Source organism: Lutjanus erythropterus, chromosome 14 (genome assembly GCF_056507025.1).
Source record: "Lutjanus erythropterus isolate fLutEry1 chromosome 14, fLutEry1.hap2, whole genome shotgun sequence".
Lineage (NCBI taxonomy): Eukaryota > Metazoa > Chordata > Actinopteri > Lutjaniformes > Lutjanidae > Lutjanus > Lutjanus erythropterus.
In genome coordinates this window covers 11,342,232-11,365,246 of record NC_139330.1, presented here as the reverse complement: position 1 = coordinate 11,365,246, position 23,015 = coordinate 11,342,232, and the positions used below count along the sequence as shown (strand labels likewise).

Below are 23,015 nucleotides of genomic sequence, written 5' to 3'. Positions count from 1 at the left end.
AGCAAATTCTTACATTTAAGAAGCTGGAACCAGCAAATATAGGTCATATGTTCTTGAAAAATGAGTGAAACAATTATTCAGTTATCAAAATAGTTGGAAAGTAATTTCCTTTTGATTGACTAACGGACTAATCGGCTAATTGTTGCAGCTCTACTGAATATCTTTGGTTTTTAGGACAAAACAAGACAGTTAAGGATGTGATCTTGGGCTTTGTGAAACACTGATGGACATTTTTCAACATTTTCTGACATTTTCTAGACCAAAGAACTAATCAATTAATCAGGAAAATAAGATTAATCAACAATATAAATAATCATTAGCTGCAAAGAGACACAGAGGGACAGACATGGAGAGTGGCAAAAGCAGTCAAGTCCACTCCTGGCATTGTTGTCAATACTTTTGGCCCCTGTTGTATCTGCTTCATATTAGACAATATTGAATGTCACCATACTTTGGACCAAATAACTCGATATTTGATCGATATTGCAACAATTATGCCATATAACAATATCCAAAATACAAGACAATATCTATATATTATCAATATATTGCTCCTGGCCCTACTTCATAGGCAACAAAACATAGACAAACACCTTTTTCACTCCAACATCCATGCAATCCAACCAGTTCAGGATGAAATACTCCATGGGGCTCTGACCCTTAATGAATATCAAACGGCACAAAATATGCCCCCCATGAAATCCCGACGTGTGATCGGACGTGTGTGTGTGCATGTGTGTGTGTGTGTGTGTTTGGGGGAGGGTGGGTGAGCTCTTCATCACCCAGACATAACAAGAAGCCCTTAACCCTCCCACCCATGAATATGTATGGGTGTATTCACCGCCTCCCCGCCCCTCTGCCCCACCACCAGCGTCCCAGACAAAGCACTTCAAACACGGGCACAAATTGCAGGGGGGACCCTATCGGCCTCCTCCAGGCCCCCCAAACCTTGAATAACTAACCCTCAGGGACCTGGGTTTGGAATAATGATCTGGTCTGAATGGTTGAACGCCACAGCGCGGCGCGTTTGTTGTTGCATAGGGCACGTAATAATAATACGACGCTGATAAACAGACAGAGGGACTTCCAGTCCAGCCACTTATCAGAAAGGAGACAATGGTGGCTTCATGAACTGCAGAAGCTTTTGTGTTTGTGGAAGTGGGGCTGCTGAAGGCCTTGGCTTTTTGCCTCCGAATGATTACGAAGCGCACACTCCTCCTGTGTCGCGTTTCCTGTGATCATCAAACCGATTGATGCCAGACAGGGAGGATGTTTGTTGACGGGCACAATGTATGGCTGCAGTCATGTGTTTTTCATGTCGCTCTTGTTGTTTTAGCCTGTATATTTTAGGTCAGTGACTGTCTCTCTCCCGGCCGACCACTTATCTCATCTGTATATTCTGGTCCTGTGTGCCAGCTGTACAAACAGTGTGTGTCTATGAGAGTGTGTGTTGCATTGATGTCTGTGAAAGGGTTTAGCTCCTCTTTCAGGGGATAGACACTGGCAGGCTTCAAAGATGAGGCACCACTGCAGTTGTCTGCAGCACTCTGCGAAAATAACAGGAGGCAGCTACAGAGGCACATGACATTAGACTCTTAGAAATGAAGATCAGAACCAGATCCATAAAGGGTTCTTTGGTTTGTCTCCACGGGAGAATCCTTACTGGATCCCGTTAGAACCTTTTACAAAGGTTCAACTTAGAGCTGGTTTCGAAAGTTTTACCTAGAACCCAACATAAAGGGTTATACCTAGAACCATTTGTGAAAGGTTTCACCCAGAACCGCCCATTAGAGGTTCTACAAAGAACCCTTCTATGAGAATGGTTCCACCCAAAACCCTCAATGGGGGTTATATCCAGAAAATTTCCACCTTCTAAGGGTGCCAACAAAAACCAAGCCACGAGTTCTACTGAGAACCTTTTTATATTCTAAGGGTTCTATCTAGAACACACTCAGGGGGTTCTTCTGAGAACCACTTTGTATTCCAAGGGTTGTATCTAGAAAATGTCAAGGGGTTCAATAAAGAACTCTTTTATAGTCCAAGAGTTTTATCTAGAAAATGTAGGAGGTTCTATCAATAACATTTTTATATTCCAAGGGTTCTGCTGAGAACCTTTTTATATTATGGTACAAAAAACCCTTGATGGAAGAATTCTTTAAGGATTTCTTGCAAAAAAGGTTATTTGGATGAAAAGGAATACCTAACGCTTACAAAGAACTCTTGACAAACCCTTTCATCAAAAAAAGGGTTCTTTTGAAGCAAATGGTTCTGGGTAGCACCTCAGCTCTTCAGATAGAACCCTTTTGGAGCCTTTATTTCTCAGAGTGTAGACTTTCATGTCCAGAGAAATGTGAATGCAGAGTGTTCTAGGATTTGGAGGTGACGTATCTGTGATGACGATCGTCTCTTCTCGCAGAGTCAGCAAGGCTTCTTAAGCAATTTAATGCAGAGAACGCAAGACAGTGCGTCCACTAGTTGGACAAATGTGCACAAGTCTCAGATGCACGTGTAGATCAAGGTAAGAAGAAAAAAAAAGATGAGACTGACGTAGGTACATATGGCCCGAATAAATTACAAACTATTTCAAGGGTATTCTTGGCTTTGAAAATAGGACAACCGCCTGCAAGCAGACAAAACGCTAACACTGCAATCCCTTTATTATGATTCATCATTCTGAGCATACAGTATAATTTGGTCAGCTGTGCGTCCTGATGGTACAGAGCCCACCTGGCCTCTGACAGGTTGCAGGATGAGATCCCGGGAGGATACACGATGAGATCTCAGGTCGCGAAAGCATTCCCACAGCTTCAGCTCAGAGGAATGAAAAACTCGAGGCCTCTAAATGTGGACAATAAGCTCAGACGAGCCTCCTGCCACCAACAAATCCCAAGCGAACAGGAGAGGTAGCGGGTTAAGTCCGCGGAAAAACTTTCAGAGGGATTGTGGGAGATGGAACATGTGGCAGCCAGAGGTTACGGGTGCTCTGCCAGCGCGGGGGACTCGATGGCAAAGGCCTTTTTCTTTGTGGCCAGTCAAATCCACATCAAGAGAGCAGCAGCTCTGGAGCAGGACGCCGCCTCCAGCCACCAGTGTGCTGTCAGATGCATAAACAAACCTACACACTCATATCTGTCAAAAAAAAAAAAAAAAATCTGTAAACATGTTTTTTCTGTGATAGAAATATTTTCAGACATAACATAAAAATATCACTTGCCCACACATAGAACACAAGCTCTGGTTGTCTACACAAACTGGAAGATGAACTCATAAAGCAGTAATATATCAAGCTGGTAAACTTGAGACACTATTAAACACACAATATGTAAGCTCTGGGGCTTTTTCAAATTAAAACTACAACAACAGACGTAGTTTGATGATATGAACGAACGTCAGGATGCTTTGTATTGTGATTCTACAATCAATATTATGATTTATTGCGGTTTTTGTTTGCTTATTTGACACTAGACCATGGGAAAAAGTTGAATCATTCACTTCTAGAGACTGAGCATGATGGCTGATATTTCCAAAAACAATGAATGTCACATGTCAGTCAGCCTTTGAATCTTATTTCAGCAGCATCATTTCTATACTGTATATAAAGGTAGGAAATAAAATACATTTGAAGTAAACTTAAAATTTAAAATAAATAAAAAAATATGTAAGGCCAAAATGAATAAAGCCTCTGAAAAGTGCACAAATGTGAGCCTTTAAATGAACTCCTTCACATATGAAATTGAACTTAAAAAAAATAAAATAGTTTGAGTTTTGACCCTGAGTGTGGAGTGTTGAAGTAGCAGACTGAGATAATGGATCAGCAGCTGTTAGTTTGTTTCCACAGAGCAGAGGAAATATATGTGTGAAAGTATAAGCATGTAATCAAAATGGATCTTTTTCTTAAGATAATATCACAACAATTGCAAAACTACTTCTTTTAGCGCGTCAAGAGGAATTCCCATTATAGCAGGCAGAAATCATGTGAGTCATGTTTGCTGACTTCCTTCCTCACTCTCTGATGTATCCGACAAATCCAGTGTTTTTTCTGAAAGTTATAGCAACTAACTAGCAACAGCTAGCAGAAAACATTACCTTGAATAAACTGTCTGTCTGCATATGATCATTGTTGGAAGTATGTGTAATGTAAGTAAGTATGTGTCTAGCATTTTTAGACATTTTAATGCAGATATGTGGTATGATGAGGTATGATGACTTATTACTGTGATGAATTACTTTCATATTTAATGCACAATGTGTAAATTCTGCCGCTGTAGATGCTGCTGGATGAGGTAATATTTATTTTATTAGTCACATTCGACTTCTTGCCCAATGCTCTGACATATCCATGCTTTCCTGAAAGTTATAGCAACTAGCTAGCAACAGCCAGCGGGAAACACAACATAAGTACACAAGTAATTTTCAGGCATTTTAAAGCAGAAATGGTACATATTGTAGCTTTAAGAGTGAAATGGTATAATGACTTATTACTGTAATGAATTACTTTCATATTCTGTTCCAGTCTGTTTGACTTTAATGTGGAAATGGTGATGTAATAGTTTGCTTTGAGTAACATTTATAGCTTTAGTACACGCAAGATAGATGCTTATGAATTAAATAATTGTGGTCACAGTGGTTAAAAAGTCAAAAGGCAGAAAATTGTTGCCATTACTTCTCTTGAATTTCAATAAGACATTTTTATTATAGAAAATTGTGCCTATGTAGCTGCTTGCTATGACTCATACTGACAAACAATGGTCAACCTCACGACCACATGCCGCTGCAAATTGCCGGGAATGTTAATATCTCTGGAACATGCCCCCTGACTTCGCCTTAATTTGTCCCACCCAACCGGGCGACCTCCGTTATAGGTGGAAACAATCATCTTTTTCTTTTAACAGGACGCTATGAATGAGGCCACAGCTGACAACAATGGAGTGTACCTTTTAGATGGTCACCATGGCAACGGCTGCAGACAGAGCGAGGCAGAGAGAGGGAGATAGACGGAGAGTGCAGGTCCACAGCTCTGCGCAGTGTGGATCCCTACACTGGTGCTCCACTTTTTCTCTCTCTACATGTTACCTTTCACATCAGCTGGTCGACTGTTTTAACCCCAAACTATCGGCACGATGTCGCCCTGAGCGTTTTGCGATTTGGTGTCTAGCTCCCACACAACGAGCCAGATGCTTCACTCCAACATACATTTACATAAAGACTGACGCTGCCAAATTAAGCAGACTCCAGCCTGAGCATCAGCTGCTGGAGAGTGCTGGGAAGGGCGTAGCACGTTCAAGTCTTTAACTAGACACAGAATATGTCGATATGTTGAAGATGCACATTCGTACTGTGTCATTAGTCATGCCTCTTGCAGGCAACACACACCCACATAAAGAAAACCGTGACTATGTCATACATTTACACCAGCTAAAAATAGTCAAATCACAGACAAAAAATCAGTCAAACTAAATGTAATTCAGACAGACACAGCAGTGCAAATCCGACTGGACACGCTGCACATCGACACACACTGCAGACAGTCTACAGCACGACTGGCAAAACAGATCCCCTAAAAACACACTCATCACACACACACACTCTGACCACAACCACTGGAATACCTTTTTCTTTGACCATGACCATTGGAATCCAGGTAAATCTGCACCAGAAAAGGCTCCGGGGATCAATCACCAGTAACACAGCAGCTGCTAGTTCCTTTTTTTAGTAAAGACTGGAGGAGCACAAAAAATAGAGAGCTGAGACACCACAGAGAAAGAGAGGCAGAGAGAGAGAGAGTGTAGGCGCTGCTCAGCTCTCCTCCCGAAAACACCGCTACAGCGTGGGGTTTGCCTCCCGACTGCCTGTTTTCCTCCCATCCCTCTCCTCCTCCTCCTCTGCCCACTCCTCCTCCTCCTCCTCCTCCCTCTTCCCCTCCTGCTCCCTCTCTCAGCCCCTCTGTTGTGTCAGCCGCCTCCTCATTGCAGCAACCAGGTGGCTGCCGCTGCTGCTTCTGTCTGTGTGACCAAAGAACAGTTACTGTTTTGGGTCAGAACCCCAAGACAGAACCCCTTAAATACATCCAGAATGCTTCAGTCATAATGCAGGAACATGCACATCACATACATACAAAGACAAACTGTGACATTAACTGTTAAGACTTAAATACCAAGAATACCGATATTACAATATTATTAAATGCCTCAAAACTGACACTGATACTGTTCTTGACTGGTTTTATGTGGTGTTCCCCAGGGGTCAGTTCTTGGGCTCATATCAGGGTTCAGTGCTTTAATGTTTTTTTCTTGCCTGGTCGAAATATTGGATCAGAAATCTACTTGCACAAAGTAATTTTTACTTGCCCCCGTACAAACTGTTTTATTTATTAACGGTTATCAAATAATAACAAAGACTAAAGTCGTCATGTTCAATCTAGAGCTTCAATGTCTATAAAATGTCAGAAAATAGTGAAAAATGTCCAACGTGATTATCTTTACAAGTCTCATTTTGTCAGTCTAAACCCCAAAGAAATTCAGTTTAATATGATAATAAATGAAGAAAAGCAGAAAATCTACATTTTCTGCCATTTTGCATGAAAAATTACATAAACAATTAATCAATTATCTTCTTTTTTACAAGGGAGTTGCCTGATTTACTAGCAAGACTTATTGTTGAGCTCTGCATATTATTTTCTATTTATTTGCTTCCATTGGGTGAAATTATGTACAGATATAATATTAATTTTCATTGTTATGCAGATGATTCACAAATTTATGTTCCACTGACTGGTAGTTGTGAGGACACTGACACACTCTCTTGGACATTGGCTTGTATCTCAGATATAAACTGCTGGATCTGACAACATTTTATTATGACGGTCGTTTATAATACAATGCCTCAAAACTGTTTTGGTCCTACCTTTCGAACAGATTCTTCTCTGTTGTAATGAGAGAAATCTCTTCATCCTCAGTCATCCACTCTTACGGTGTTCCCCAGGGGTCAATTCTAGAGCCCATGTTATTTTCTATTTGCTTCTGTTGGGTGAAATTATCTGTAGATATAATGTGTTTATTGTGTTTTATTGTTATGATGATATGATAATACACAAATTTATGTTCCACTGACTGGTACTAGAGAGGACACTGACAGTCTCAGGTTATGGCTTGTCTCTCAAATGTAAAATGCTAGATGTCACCAAATTTTTGAGACAGAATCTGTACAAATGAGGTTCCTTTATTCGGCCCCCCAAACTGGACCCGTGGCCTTAAAAAGAATCTTGGGATCCTGTTCTCCAACATTAAGCAGTCTCGTAATTTGGATGCAAACTTATCTTATATTGTTTTGTTTTTATTGTTTTTATCTCCTTGTTAACTGTGTGGCATGGTGTGAATTTATGACCCCCTAAAAATGAAGATGCACTCTATTCCATGAGTAGAAAGTTCAACAAACTGAATTTTGATGGGAATAACCCTTTACCACATCAAAGTGCTGAATAACACACACCTCAACAAAGACTTCTGTGTCAGTACGACAGGGCAGCAGGCAGAGATCAATTACCCTTTTCGGTGCATTAATTAGCCTGCTGTGCTGAAAAATTGGCTCAATTTGACAAAAATTAGTATATTTGAAAAAAAAAAACCCCATGAATTTAAAAGCTTGAAAGTCATCAAAAATAAAGCAGCCAAGTAAAAGACTGACTTCTTTTGGAAGCACTGGTCTTTCGTGACAGGAACTCGAGGTGGTTACAGCACCAGGCACCAAAATGAATAATTAAAATAAAATAAAAGATGTATTAAACACATTATCCACAGCTCCAAAACGGTTGTCTAAATGAAGCGTGCTTTTTGCAAATACTATCTGCTGTGTTAAGAAAGATAGAAAATAGGGGTTATCTAATCAGATCCAATCAAGACGGTCATCCTGATCATAGGCAGTAAAGCCAGGCTCACCTTGAGTGACGGCCTAAGTTGTTAATAGTCACACCATTTTCAGCAGGTCATGTCCTGTATGAGGATGCATGTGAGGGCAAGGCAGGCCATTTGGGGTCAAAGGACAGACTTAAGGTGATCTCTAGAATGAGCTTTGTATTAATATCTTTAGTGGATCCTCTGGGATCCAATTACAGAGAGCACGGGAGAGCACGTTCCTGGCTGAGCATGGCGAACATACCAGCTCTTATATCATCCACCGCTGAAATGACCACATGAAAGGTTGACATTTCCTGTCAGCTCTGCATTGGCTTACCCTGATATTCTTACCCTAATCAATCTACTATCTACTATAAAGTGATAGACGATATTTGCATCACTTGAACCAGAATGCTTAATGCTAAACCCCATCCATACAGTACAAAATTACAAATACTATTTCACTCCAGCATGATTAAATAACTAGTACAGCTCTCCACAATATAATCTGTTCATAAAGTTTATTGTTTGCCTCCTGGCGAGCAGATAAAATCCACCGAGATCCAGAGGAGACATAGCAGGGGACCAATCCAATGTTTACCCACACCTCAATGTGTGAGCTACAGACAATATGATTTCAGAGGGACCTCCAGCAGCCAGCGGGGACCACACAGTCACTGATCCGTCTGCCCCACGCTGGAGCCTCGCTGTACCTCTGTGTGGCTGAGGGGAGGGAGTAGTTTTGCATCAGCACCACCTCTGTAATTGCTGATGCAGGCAGCACATTATGCATTCAGAGTGCATTCATCCCACTGCAGTGTCAACTGTGCCACCTGCTGGATGCCCAACAGCGTGCATCAGTTTGCACAGGGGCGTTTTCTTCTCATCGGGCAATGGAGGCATGCCAGTGAGGCAAACGGTAAAAATAGTTAGTGGACATTTCTCCAGCACTCCACCCTTTTTTTATTATGAAGGGAGAGATGCATGTAACAAGTTTGTGATGACCAAAAGCCTTGAGTGGCTTTTTAATAAGTTTTCAAAATGTTGGCTGGTCAGGAACCATCTCCTTCAGAAAATGAGAGTTTTACAGTGTGGCTACTAACTGCTACACCAAGAAGAATAATAATAACTTGCAATTTTATAGCTCCTTTCAAGGGAACCAGGGATGCTTCACACATATGGAGCTCCTCTTATTGTGTCTTCTCATAATACTGTAATGGACCTATTATCATCTTCCCTCCTTTAATAATCTCTGTTGGAGCTGCTGGACATTCATGCTACATAAGGCTTGCCAAGACCAATTCCTGAGCAGCAAAGCCTATTATCCATGGATGAAAGGTTTCTACTGTATCTGGCTCACCTATGGATGATCCATGTCTGGCTGTCCATTAATAACTTGGCCAGGGAACGATACCCTGCACAGTCCTCATATCAGTGCAGATAAGCACTGTTACTACACAGCATGTGCATTTCATTGATAGCAATAAGTGCTATTTGATTTACAGTTATAGACCTTTTCCTTGAGTAGGGAAGCCAGACTGACTATAATGCAAAAGGTCACATTTACAGTAAACAACAGGTCTGTGTGGGTATACTGCACAGTTATCCCTGGGATTAAAGTTAGGATTGTAGGATGTTAGACATCTACGCACACACGCACACACACACACACACACACACACACACACACACACATGCACACACACACACACACACACACACACACACACACACACACACACACACATGCACACACACACACGTGCATACAGAACAAACAAACTGATGCACTGGATGACCGTTTGCAGATTTTTGCTAATCCAACAGACACTTTCTTCTCAAACTATTTTAAAGCATAGACAGGCTGCCTTTCTGTCTCTGGATGATGACAAGCTCTTCACCTGCTTGTGTCTATTTTAAACCAGATTACAAAACAGTGAGAACCTTCTTCAAAGTGTATCTCACCCATGCCACATTATCATTTCTGTGTTGTAGCCACCCTGAAAACACAGAAATATGTTTTCACAACAACTTTCATTCAACTTTTGTCTCTTTTTGCAAGTATTTTGATCATTTACAAGCATAAAAACCACAGTTTTCAATCAGCAATCCACAGGAATTTTGGGTTGCAGCCTTATTTTCATGTTTCTTTGAGGTACCATCAATCACTTGGTGTCCTCTGGATAACATCACTGAGTGCCACTCACATTCAAAAGCACTCAGATAGTGAAATAATCAGAGGTGGCCAAAGTACACACATTCTTTACTCAAAGAGAAGTGCAGATACTTGGATAAAAAAAAATACTGCTAAAAGTAGCAGTATTGATTCAACTTCTTCAGTCAAGTAGAAGTGAAAAAGTACAGACCTTGAATTGTACTCAAAATATAAAAGTAAAAAGTTGTCCTCTGAAGGACATTTCTACAAGCTGTTTTTGTGCAAAGCTAACAGAACCTCACCTTTTCTCCACAGCAGAGTCTTCTGCCCTTGTCTGTTTTGTCTTGTTACATCTTTCATGTTGTTTTTGTCATCACACCTTTTGCTGTTTTCATCTTTTTATGTCTTTTACGTTGTTTTAGTTTTGTTACGTCTTGTTACGTCTTTTTATCTTGTTGTGTCTTTCATGTCATTTTTGTTTATTACATCCTGTTACGTCAGTTTTTGTCTTTTTATGTCTTTTATAACATTTTCATCTTGTTATGTATTGTTGCATCATTTTTGGCTTGTTACTTTGTTTTCATCTTGTTACATCTTTTACATTTCTTCTTGTAATGTCATTTTCACACTCGCACTCACATTAACACCTACGGGCAATTTAGAGTCACCAATTAACCTAGCATGCATTTCTTTGAACTGTGGGAGGAAGCCGGAGAACCCAGAGAGAACATGCAGACTCTGCACAGAAAGGCCCCGCCCCAGCAGCTCGGGGCTTCGAACTTAGGACCTTCTCGCTGCGAGGCAGCAGTGCTAACCACTGCACCACTGTGCTGCCCCTCGATAATGCAAAATAAAGATAATCAATAATACCCCTTGAACGCATTAAAACTAAAGCAATAAACCTGTTCTGAAAAACAAAAGGTGTAAAAAGTACAGATATTTGTTATTAGTTTTTAAAAGGGGGAGTAAAAATAAACACTTAAGTACTGTACTGATACCTGTAAACTCCACATTAACAAATTTTTTGTACTTAGTTTCCCCCCACCTTTGGAAATAATGCAGCATTGGATACACCATGTAAACAGTGAACACAGTTTTCCAGCTTTGTCAGGTTGACACTTGAATAAGACAGAATAAAAATAATAAAATGATGACTACTGTTTCTTTGTGATTTTATATATTGGGTCTCAGGGAAGTCCCAAAAATAAAGAAGGCTGCCACTGTTTGATTGATTTTTGCTGTCCCGGAAGAAATGAAACGGCTAACATAAGCATTGCCCTCTGTGATCTTTGATCTATAGGGTCGGTTTGCAGAGACAAACCTTTTTCAGTCAAAATCAAACTTCTTCCGCACCAAAATAGGAGTTTCTGTCATCTGCATTTTTTTTTGCAAACAACCAATTGCCAAGCAATGATGATTTTACTACTGAGTCTGGCATGCAGTCAGAGAATACATAAGGTCTGGAAATCTCGATTTGTCCTCATGCCCATGTTGTAATCCTGATGTAAGCCACCATGTCGCTTCCCCATGTCCTCTTGCTTGGCAAAATGCAGCAGGTCTGTCCTTGTATATGGCTTTACATTATATAACTATGGAGAGGACGGTGATTAATTTCCTGACTTTTTCAACATTTTGCACTTTTTGGCGTTGGGGAGTTGTGGTTGTGTAACACGTGCACAGGAGCTCTCACACATACACACAGGTCAGATGTGAAAGCCTCAAGAGTTGTAATCACTCTCTGCCATCCAATTAAAATGAAGTCATCTCTAAGCAACAAATAATCAATTCACTGTCAGACACCTACACGCAAACACAATACAAAGCAGAGCAGCCAAACCTAAAACAACAGCTCCTCCTGGTATTCACAAACAACTGTTGAAGAGGAGAGGGAAAGGGAAAGAGGAGGGAAATGATAAAAAATGGCTGGTTTTAATTACTCGTTGATTAAGCAATCATTAAAGCTGACTGGTGTTAGCCTCAGCCACAGCAAGGATGGATGACTGTAATGAGAGATGAGGGAATAGATGTTTCAGATAGATCTAGACACATGATTTCTCCTGGCCTACCTGTAGCGACATCATTCAGTCTCTCACTCAGGTAATAGTCATTTGGGTTGAGGTAGGGGACCTGCTCCATGTACTGTTTAGGAATGAGGTACAGGACCTCAGCCACATGCCCATCCTCGATGATGGACATGCGCTTGACCGAGCTCTTGCGCTTCACCCGGACGCGGTCGACATTGTGGCTACGGCTGGAGCTGCACAGCTTGCCCAGGCTGTTGAGATTGGGCAGGGTGGGCATGGTGCCCTCTTCCCCCTCTACTGTCCCACAGAGAAGGGTGAAGCACTGCAGGTAGACGTCAGCCAGGGTCGGGTTCAGACCCGCTCTAAAATCCAGCTGGACATCAAGACCGTGGGGTGTTCGTAGAGGCACAAAAAAGAAACAAAGGCAACTTCACAGCAGCTCATCATAAAATCATGACGATATCCAGTGAGGCCTCCAGTGGAAACTCCTCCTGTTAGGGTCCCTCCACCTGTCACCTCAGATCTGCAGCGGATGTAAGAAGTGGAGCGCTGATGTCCACCTTGAGGTGGAGACGCCAAACAACAGGCAACAAGTATGACAAAGCAGTCTGCTGCAGGTGGAGCAGAGTGAGAAACAGTGAAAGAAGCTTACACTATGAGTGTCTTCAGCCCAAACCAGCCTGGTGCCTTAAGCAGCTTAGGGCTGACGTCGAGCCTATGATTATCTTCTGGGTGGGGTTAGGTAGCTCTGCATCAGGTTGGCCCAGTGTATGGTGGGAGTCTCTGTACCTGATATAACCCATGTGCATCCCAATCACTGCTCTGCTTAATCACATCTGTCCAATGAAGAGCTGAGATTTAAAAAACAAACCTGTTTCTGTGCGCTAGATTTTAAGTCAAAGTAAGTTATTAAACAAGAAGTTATTTAAGATGCATTTAGACTCCATTATGATCATAACATGTTTTTTTCTGTGGATATATTTTGCATTAAAGGGATAGTTGGGGTTACTTGACATGAAGTTGTATGAGGTACTTGTCAATAGTCAGTGTATTACCTACAGTAGATGCTGGTTGGCACATCCTCAGTTTGGAGAAGCAGAAAGGAGCACCAGCATGGAAGCAAAGCAATGAACTGCTAAAAGGTTAGTTTGGATTAACCAAACTCACACGAAAAACTGGCAGATTGAGGCAGCAGTAGACCTGCAACTGCCCTGTTCTGCAAGATAAAATTAATGATTTCATCTCTTGAGTTTGTTTAGTTTGGAGAGAGTGGTACTTGGCTTATATAATGGTGATTTCCTGTTGGAAAAGGGTGTCTGATGGCAAAGTAAAGCATTGAAAATATTCTCAATTTAGTGTACACTTAAACTGATAGTGATTTTTGGCTAAAATACCTTTTGAAGCTGACCGTGTCCACAGCAGCTTCCTTGCTGGTGCCCCTCGCTGCTTCTCCTAACTAGGGCCATGCTGAATGGCATCAACTGCTGCTAATACGATGACTATCCATAAGTACCTCATACAACCCCACTTCAAATAATCCACGCTATCCCTTTAAGGTGGGTTAATGTACAGTAAGACCAAACAGATGCATAGCAGCGCAAAGCATCACTGTGATCCAACACATACTTTCAGGGTAGATTGCCTTGGGAGACTGCCAGTCCTTTACAAGGTCAACAACCAGCAAGGTCACTTCTGCAGCCAACAATGCACAAACCCACTGTTAATCATCAGCAGGATCCTTCACAATAATAGATACTGTGACCACAGCAGCGCCGAAGTGGAAACGCCAGCAGTGGTTCTCCTTTATCCAGTGAAATCGCCTGCTATATGGATTTTGAAAGATGTAACTTAGTAAGAAGGCATGTTCTGAGTTTTTAATCTAACACTGGGACGAACTTGTTTCTGCATAGACTTCCAAAATGTTTCCTTGATGAGCCAAATCCACATAACCAACATTCAGCCACAGAGTTTTTTACACGCACTCTTTCTTGAGTCAAAGATGTGATCACCTTCCCTGGAAAGCTAAGTTGAGCATGAGGTAAATTTTGAGTCATCGGCACGTCCTGGTGGGAGGGATGATGCAGAATCTGAGCAAACTCCACAAAAACAAAATAATCCCACAACTGAAAACATTATGGCTCTTTGAAACCATAAGAACAAGACTTTTACATGCACATAAGCACAGATTAATAACTAAAAGCAGAAAAACGATGTCTAATATTCATCACACAGATAAGGCTAATCACAGCTATCTACTCTCTCCCACCAAATGAAATTAATCACTGAGGAGCGCAGGCATGATGAAAAGCACAGCACACAATGACAAAGCACAAAATATCCTTTTGGACTGGAGATGCCGGGCTTGGCCTGCACTTCAAATTTAATGATTTTCTTCGTTGTCTGAGAGGGTGAACAGAAACAGGATGTCTGGAGCTTGGCTGGCTGAGTTAACTACTATTTACATCAACACAGTATTTAACTAATTTGACTTAGTTCATGTTCCGCTCACAGGCACACATTCATTCTTCTGCTTAGAAAGACGAAGTTTAATTCCAAAGAAACAATGAGGTGTGATAGTGAGGTATAAGCAAGAAGACGTGCACTCTTACACCCACACATGCAGACACATGGACCTGAGAGTAACTAAGGACATGCTATTCCGCTGCAGTGAGGCACTGCCCTCCAATTGTCATCTACTCTGTGGTAGCTTTAACACGGCTACCCACACGCAAATCAACACATACATGCTCAGAAAACAGGCACACAGAAAAATCAGCATGATCGCATACAAAATACGTCCCAAGCATTTTCACAGCCTCTGCCGTCTCTGCATCCTGCTCCACAGCAGAAGAAACACACCCCCCTCCTCTTCGTCTGTTTTCCCCCCCGTCTTACCATCCAGTCCGAAGCAGGAGGTGATTTTTTGGGCGTAGTTGCAGAGCCCATCGTAGCCAGGCTCCTGCCTCACTGTATCCCTCTCCCCCATCTCTACACACTCCCACACACACACCGTCCTGTCCGGCAGCGCTTTTACTCCTTCCCCTGCTCATCAATTATTCAGGCTTTTGCCAGGACACATGCATGCGCGCGCACTCCAACCCCCATATTCGCACATACACTATAAACACACACACACACACACACAGGGAGACAGAGAAAAGTGCTGATGCAGAGGGTCGTGCTGCTGAAGCATGAGCAGCCCTCTCCAGTGGTCGGAGAAGGAGGAGGCATCAGATTAGGTTACTGCAGCATGGAGCAGTGCCTCATTTTTCATCCACCATTGATCATCCAGATTACACCGCAGTGTAACAGGTACGGCGTGCAGGATGTGCTAACCCAGCTCCAGGAAAGGGCGGGGCGAAGAGGGAGTTCAGAGCAGGGCAAGACTGGAGATGTGCCAGGTATCCATGGGAGGACTTCTGGTCACACTTCATTTTACAGTGGATGAATAAGACATAACAAGCTGTACTTTGTATTAAATTAGACAAAATCTGGAAATAATATCTTCTTTGTTAGACAGTATTAGACTCTTTATTAGAGGGTATTTAGGGACACATCACAACAGAACTGTACTGTAAACTAAATTGTATTATTTCCCACTTTTAGACCCCTTTTAGACTCAATTAAAGGGTAGCAGTGGGAAATAATACATTTTAGTTTATAGTACAGTTGTGTGTGTGTGTGTAATGTGTCCTTAATAACCCTTTAAGAAAGTTTAATTTGGCCCTAACAGTGGAAAACAATACACTTTGATTTACAGTACAGTTCTGTTGTAATGTGTCCCTAATTACCCTCTAATGAAGACTAATAAAGGGTCTAATAAAGAACCTTTTATTTCTAGTTTTCATCTTATTTGATACAGAGTACGGCTCTTTATGTCTTATCACGCTGCAGTAAAATAAAGTGCGACCAGACTTTCTGTGCTGCCAGTTACTTAAAGCTATCCAGACATCCAGATGCAATGTCACTTTCAGATCTAATTACTGGAAAAGAGCACAACAGCGTATTGAAGACGGGGACGGAACAGGAAATCTAACTCACAAAATAGAGTTTCCCCCACTTTCTTAAGGCTGACATAACTCTTTATGACTTTCATTCATGATATGAGTTATACTAAGAGGTGGTACTGATTTGCAAAAATACATGCAAACAAGTTAGAATTTGATATAATAATTTTTTTCCATAAAATAAAACATTTTTTTCTGCATATTGATTGTGCTCACAGGCCTAAACAGCAAACATCTTGACACTGAAACCTTGTTGCTGAGATTTAGTTGAAAATTTCATTGAGATGTTACCAGGTACCAGAAACTAACGTCTGTGAAATATGAGGAAGGAACCTGTTAAATCTTCATTTTATTATATTTTCTTATTACGAGTGTATTTTTCATACTTACTTTGTTACTATTTCATTTATATAGTCATTATTCTTCCGTATTTGTGAATTAGCAGGCCAAGATGTGACTTTGAGGCTGTAAAGGACAAGTAAAGTAAAATATTTCTTTTAATAATAGAGATGGCTTTCACTGCTAACGCCGTCCTCAGCAGTAACCAACCACCATCTACTGAGGGAAATACTATAGAAACATTATTGATAAGTAACCCATAAACCCTATTTCAAATAACCAGAACTACCCCTTTAATTAGGTTCGATTCAGTATATTTTACCACAATGCCTTCAAAAGGGTCCACAAAATCAGATATAAAATATGACATGCAAACCTATGCAGCCACCCAGAGGTAGCAGAAAACTGAATGAACAACACTGGACCACACACGTGAAAGCTCTGCCGTCCAACGTATTGTTTTAAGATTCTGCTGCGGAGCTGAGTTAAATGGGCCAAGAAGAACAATAAATTTTCCCACATATGATGGCCAACCTTCACAGCAGAGACCCAATGGAAGCTGAACAGCAAACTGTAAAAATAAATGAAGAAATTATGCTAAATGGTATAACCGTGGCAGGTTTGAAGGCGATTTCCCAGACTAAGAGGGAGAATGAAATGTAGATGGAGGAATCTGATAAGAAACGCCCTGCCATCCTTCAAATTCCTCTACTGGAGTGACCTTGAACAACATACTTAACCCTCCGTTATTCTGGTCCCACTGCTCAGTGGCAATCAATGGCACACTCACACACTCAGATAGGAATGAATGTAAAAGCACTATTAAAATAATACACTGTGTGCTCTGACATTATCTGCAGGATAGTGATTCATTCACACAAAAATAATAAAATTTGATTTTTTGAAAAAAGAACCCAAAAGTCAACAGCACAGGAGATACGACACTGAAAGGCCCAGACAGAGCAGTTTGCCCTCAAGGGTGTATTATAAGGCTGGGTGACTAATGGAAGGGCATCACTACCAAGGTAAAAGCTCGTGGCCTTGTGCTGATAACAGCGGTGGGGGGGGTGGGCGACTGCAAGACTGAGAGCACGGTAATGGCTGATGCTTGCTGGACAGCCGAGGGAGGGGCTGGGAATCATAAATGTGCACGGGGAGGGAAAAGTGGAGTAATTTTCTTACTTCCTGTTTCTGTGGGAAGGAACATATTTTAATCAACTAACATGTTTTAGATCTTGCTTATAGATTTGGGCTGTCGTGATTTTCACCACACAATTATCCAAAAGACCAAAAGAATTCACAATAATGATACGATCGCAAAATGTATAGAAAAGTTGAAAAAAAGCCATCTGTCAAATTCATGTTTGTCTTTTTTTTTTTTACTGTACTCTTTTTTTGCCAAAAGAACTGCACTCAAAATATGAGTGTAGGGAGGTTGAGAGAGTCTGTGACCATTACTGTATAAAAATGCACAAAAAGTGCAATTAGACTTAATGGATTTAGATAAAGGAAACCAGATGAACTGATAAACACAAGGATCAAAGATCCACGAGGCCTAACATTTGCCATCAGTACAATGTCAACAGAAACAAAATCACTTGCAGGGAGCAGGAGACAGAGAGTTTGTGTGTGAGACCACAGGCTGACCACTAACCACTCTGATGTACTGTGATCTGATGTCTGATGAACATTTCATTTTTACATACAATATTACATCATATTATCATGTTTATTATTAACATGATATCAGTATTTAATATTTTACATATCATGGTTATCATCAATACCAGGATGTATCATGACTCAAGGACTAAAACTAATTATTATTGTCAATGGTGATTAATCTGCTGATAATTTCCTTGATTAATTAATACGTTTTTGGTCTATTAAATGTCAGAAACATTGTGGAAAAACGTCAGTCAGTGTTTCCCAAAGCTCAAGATGATGTCATCAAATGTCTTGTTTTGCCCACAACCCAAAGATATTCAGTCTACGGTCAGAGAGGAGTAAAGAAACCAGAAAAATCCATATTTATGATGCTGAAATAAGAGAATTTTGACTTTTTTTCCCTAAAAAATTACTCAAACTCATTAATCAAATATGAAAATAGTTGGAGATTAATTTAATAATTAACCAATAATCGCTTAATTGTTGCAGCCCTACACAACATCTTATAGATACAGATCAGAAAGTCATTATTTTCTACAGCTGAATGTGATTTCTTCAAATTGTATGATTGGCCGACCAACAGACCACAATCCAAAGATATTACATGAGTTATTACACATGTTAATGAAAAGCAGCAACTCCTCAAAGCTGGCAAACTGGAATAGGGAAATGTTTTGCATTTAACTGAGTAATTACATGGTTATCTAACTTTCTGTTGATCAAATAATTAATCAGATGAGATTTAAAACATGGCAAAAACCTTTGAAAATACATTCTGACTGCTAAAAACATATTGGCATGTCCATTAGAGCTGGTGATATGGACAAAAACAAAAATCACAATATTTTTAACGAAATACCTGGATAATAATAATTGATATAGTATTAGTATTGCAGGGATGACTGTTGGTTCTTTCACAAAATATTATTATTAAGATAAAGAAAACACTTACGCCGTATCACAAAATAACAATATCCAAAATCTGAGATGATATCTAGTCTCATATCACGATATTGATATAATATATATAATGTCACTTAATGTCATTTTGTTTAATATTGTGAAAAATTGTGCAAATCAAGTTCTTGAGTATTACAGCGAGTGCAATTGAAAAGGCACAGACTCAGCCTGGTCCAGTACAAATACATGTTTGATTTGACATATCATTACTCATGTTTGTGCCTCATGTGCCTGCAATAATGAATTAATAACCTCACATCCTCCTAACCAACACAGAGATAATCGGCACTTGCCTATCATACTACAGTAGGGCGCAGGGTAGTTACTTTTCATGAATAATGATTGGCGGTTTGCAGGGGCTTAAGTGTGCTAATCAGATCCATGTACCTCAGGGGGGCTGTCAAGCGGTGGGCTCTGAGCTCCATCGATCTCCACCGGCAGCCGTGGAGGACACATACAGTGGGCCACATCAGTGATGGAGGGGGGGAGTTCAAAGCCATCTTGCTACACAGGCTCAGCCATACAGAGCCTGAAGGGGAGTGACAGACTGTACAGCTTGAGCTTCTTTAGAAAAGGGTGAGTTTTTACCCACTGCGAGTGCAGATTTAATATAGGCCTAATAACCTTGAGGTCAATAACATGAGGGTAATATTGCTTGTATCCAGCTCTCAATCAGTCAATCAGACCCACTGGTGCCCTCTTGGATGCCCTGATGGCAGATAAAACATAGCAAAGTGCCCTCTTGGATGGTAGATGTAACATGATAAAGTGCCCTGGGTGCCTTTCCAACAGAGAAGATGTGATGAAGTGCCACACAGGCTGCCCTACATGCTAGAAAATAAGTTGGCCTCTATGTGTTTCTAAATGATAAATGGTTAATGGTTTCCTGTGTGATTTTATTACAGAGGTATAGCATCCATAAATCATCCACCTGTGATCCACCCAATTTTTTTCTGATGTTGAGACTCACACCTCTACCCACCCCTGTAGGCTATATTACCTTTTAAATAATGTCAAGCTTTCCAGGTGTTTTCCTTGACAATTTTTTTTATAGTATCACCACATGTGACATTTCGGGCACCAGCCCTAAGGGCTGGTGCCCGAAACGTCACATGTGGTGATACTACTAAAAATTTCTCAAGGAGCGGTTTCTGGTGTGCAGACCTATTGTTTGATTTTTGCACCTGTTCTACTGTCAGCATCCAGTATTCATCCATTTTGGATGTGTGTGCTGTTTTTGAGTCTACAGTTCTTCGACACTTTACCTTAACGACTAGAGAGGCTGCCTTCAGTTTTGTCTGAATGCATGCAGTAATGTCACTGCAGCAGAAACTGTTAACCATTTAAGCAGAAAACTAAAAACTGGAGTTATAAACTTGACAGGGCAGAAGAAACTCCAGAGGAAACTGAAATAAATTATCAATGAGGCTGTGCTTTTGTGCCTTGTGTGTAAATGTGCAAACACTGTGTCTCTTAATGGGGAGATGTATTCTATTTCTCACTTGCATCTCTACCCATCTATCCATGTAGTCTATATTACCTCTTAAATAATGCTGTGAGCGTGAGCTTTCCAGTTGATTTCTTTATTGTGTGCCGTATTAATGTCTAAATGTTTTCTTTGATGATTGATTAGAGAGACTGTTTTCAATTTTGTTTCCATGTGTGCTGTAATATCACTGTAGCAAATATCCTGGGACATTTAAGCAGCAAAACTTAAAATTGCAGTTCCAAACTTCACAAGACAGAGGAAACTTAAACAGAGTTAAATAATTAAAATGAAATAAGAAGTTGCACTGCCGTGCTTTGTGCGTAAACGCGAACTCAGCGTGACTCTGAATGGGGAGATGCATCTTATTTCCCACCTGCACCTTTACCCACCCCTATAGGCTATATTACATTCTAAATTATATTGAGCAGCACAAGCTTTCCAAGTTCTTTCTTTAGTGAGTGTTGTATTGATGTTTGACTGTTTTCTTTGATCATTGATTAGAGGAGCTGTTTTCAGTTTCATTTCCACGTGTGTCAGTGCAGCAATGTTTAAGCAGCAAAAATAAAAACTATATAGCAGCATTTAAACAGCAAAAAAATACATATACCTATGAACTTGACAAGACAGAGGAAAATCTTCAGAGGAAACAGGGTTAAATAATAAATGAAGCAGAGTTGCTGTGCCTTGTGTGTAAATGTACACAGCATCTCTCTTCATCGTGGGGAGATGCACCGCATTTTCCACCCGTGACCCATCCACTATTTATCAGGATGCCCAACCTGCAGATTAACCACAGAGCCCACAGTTGTAACTGCAGCCCGCGCATCACTACTTTTAAGATATAAACATCTCATTCTAAGGTAAAGGATTCTTATTTTCAGGTGATTTTGCACTAATGAAAACATATTAATTAATGTTTTATATTCTGCTAATAAATCCCTGTAAATCTCACACACTGTAACTTTAACACATAATAAAATGATTTTAAACTAAAACCAGGGATTGGAACTATTTCACCATAAAAGCATCACAATTCTCACACACTGGTTGGTGCCCTTTATATTTTTTACACCACTGGTCAGACCATCTGATCACAATCTATAGCCAGAACAGCTGGAGGCTCTTTATCTCTTCTGCCAGAGGACGCAGTCACCTGACACAAATCCAGGACAGCACAAAGGCCCACCTGATGGGAACAAACATGCTCCACCTGCACTATTTGCAGGTGTCAGTTTTGTGCTCAGTGAGAAATAAAAACATCACTTCAAGCTGCAATGAAACTGTTGCACCGTGTGATAGTTTGCATTTTTTTACTGCTTTTCCCCCAAAAAAGCTGGTACTTTTTGTCGCCTCACCAGGTACAATTATCCTAAAATTACACTACTCCATTGTATGACAACCAGTCAATTACTAATGAGCACCATCTGCTACCAGTCATCCATCATCAGCTTTCATTTAGGCAACAATTAGGGTGTGTACAGCCTTTCATTAATGATATGCACCATCCTGATTAAAGATAATGTCAAATGTCAAAAGAAACAGCAATCACAGGAGGTTCATTATCACTGGGATTAAAAAAAAAACAATGTGATCTATTTAAAGGTGAGTCAAAAGTGTTCACATTTACAAAATAAGTTGTAGGCTGTGTGGAGAGGGCTGCAGCAGTGGAAGCTGTAGTTTCAGCTATGCACCGGTGTAACCTACTTACAATAACAGTGTCATTATCACAGCCTGATCCTCCCGAAAGACGACGCAAATGGGCTCTCTTCTCCAATGCATCCATCCCTGAACCAAGACCCCCCTCCTCCCTTAAAATTAAGAGACTTTTCTCATCTAAATGTGTTGTTATGAAGGCTTCTGCGGCAAAAAGATACTCACCTCTAGCAGCAGACATGCCCGGTAGGTAGAGCTTCTCTTTCTTTGGCGAGATGAACGGGAGGAGATGCCCCGGTGCAGGTTTGGAGGAGGGAAAAAAGGGACCGGTTGACAGCCTGATATTTTATCTGTACTTGAAGTTTCTGGCTGTCATTTAATGGGATTAAACGCAGGGAAACATACAGCCTGCGATTTGGTAGACTAGACTAGACTGCGCGATGGAGAGAGCACTTTCCAGCGACAGGGCGTGTCCTGGAACAGACAGCATCCTTCTTATTTTCCAACAAGTTTATGTCCATATTTGAAGATAATATCGCGGAATTACGGAGTTATAAATTAAATCAGTCTTGAGGTTCCTCGCCTGCAAAGATGCTGTCGGGTCACCTCAACGTTAAACCGGCGAGCCTACTTTTAGTCCGGGATGACTGTGCTGTTCTAGTTGGGCTAAATCATAAAGTTGACAGGCACTCTGGACGGATGAGTGTTGTCTTTCTTTTTTTTTTCCACTAATTCTGCTGCTTTGAGGGAAATATTTGGCAGTGTGTTCATCACATGGACTCTTCAACTTTATTTTACGAGACTTTAAGAAAGCCTAAATGAGGGGAA

The 23,015-nt window shown here is 40.8% G+C and overlaps 1 protein-coding gene across 1 annotated transcript in view; it reads right to left on the bottom strand.

Annotated features, from left to right (window-relative positions):
• Positions 1 to 12,637, bottom strand: part of ablim1a (actin binding LIM protein 1a) — a 47,217-nt gene extending 34,580 nt beyond the window's left edge. The window contains exon 1 of the mRNA XM_084735451.1: positions 12,114 to 12,637. Within this exon, the coding sequence (XP_084591577.1) occupies positions 12,114 to 12,348 (235 nt within the window). The 5' untranslated portion in view covers positions 12,349 to 12,637. The remainder of the gene's footprint in view (positions 1 to 12,113) is intronic.
• Positions 12,638 to 23,015: the final 10,378 nt, after the last annotated feature.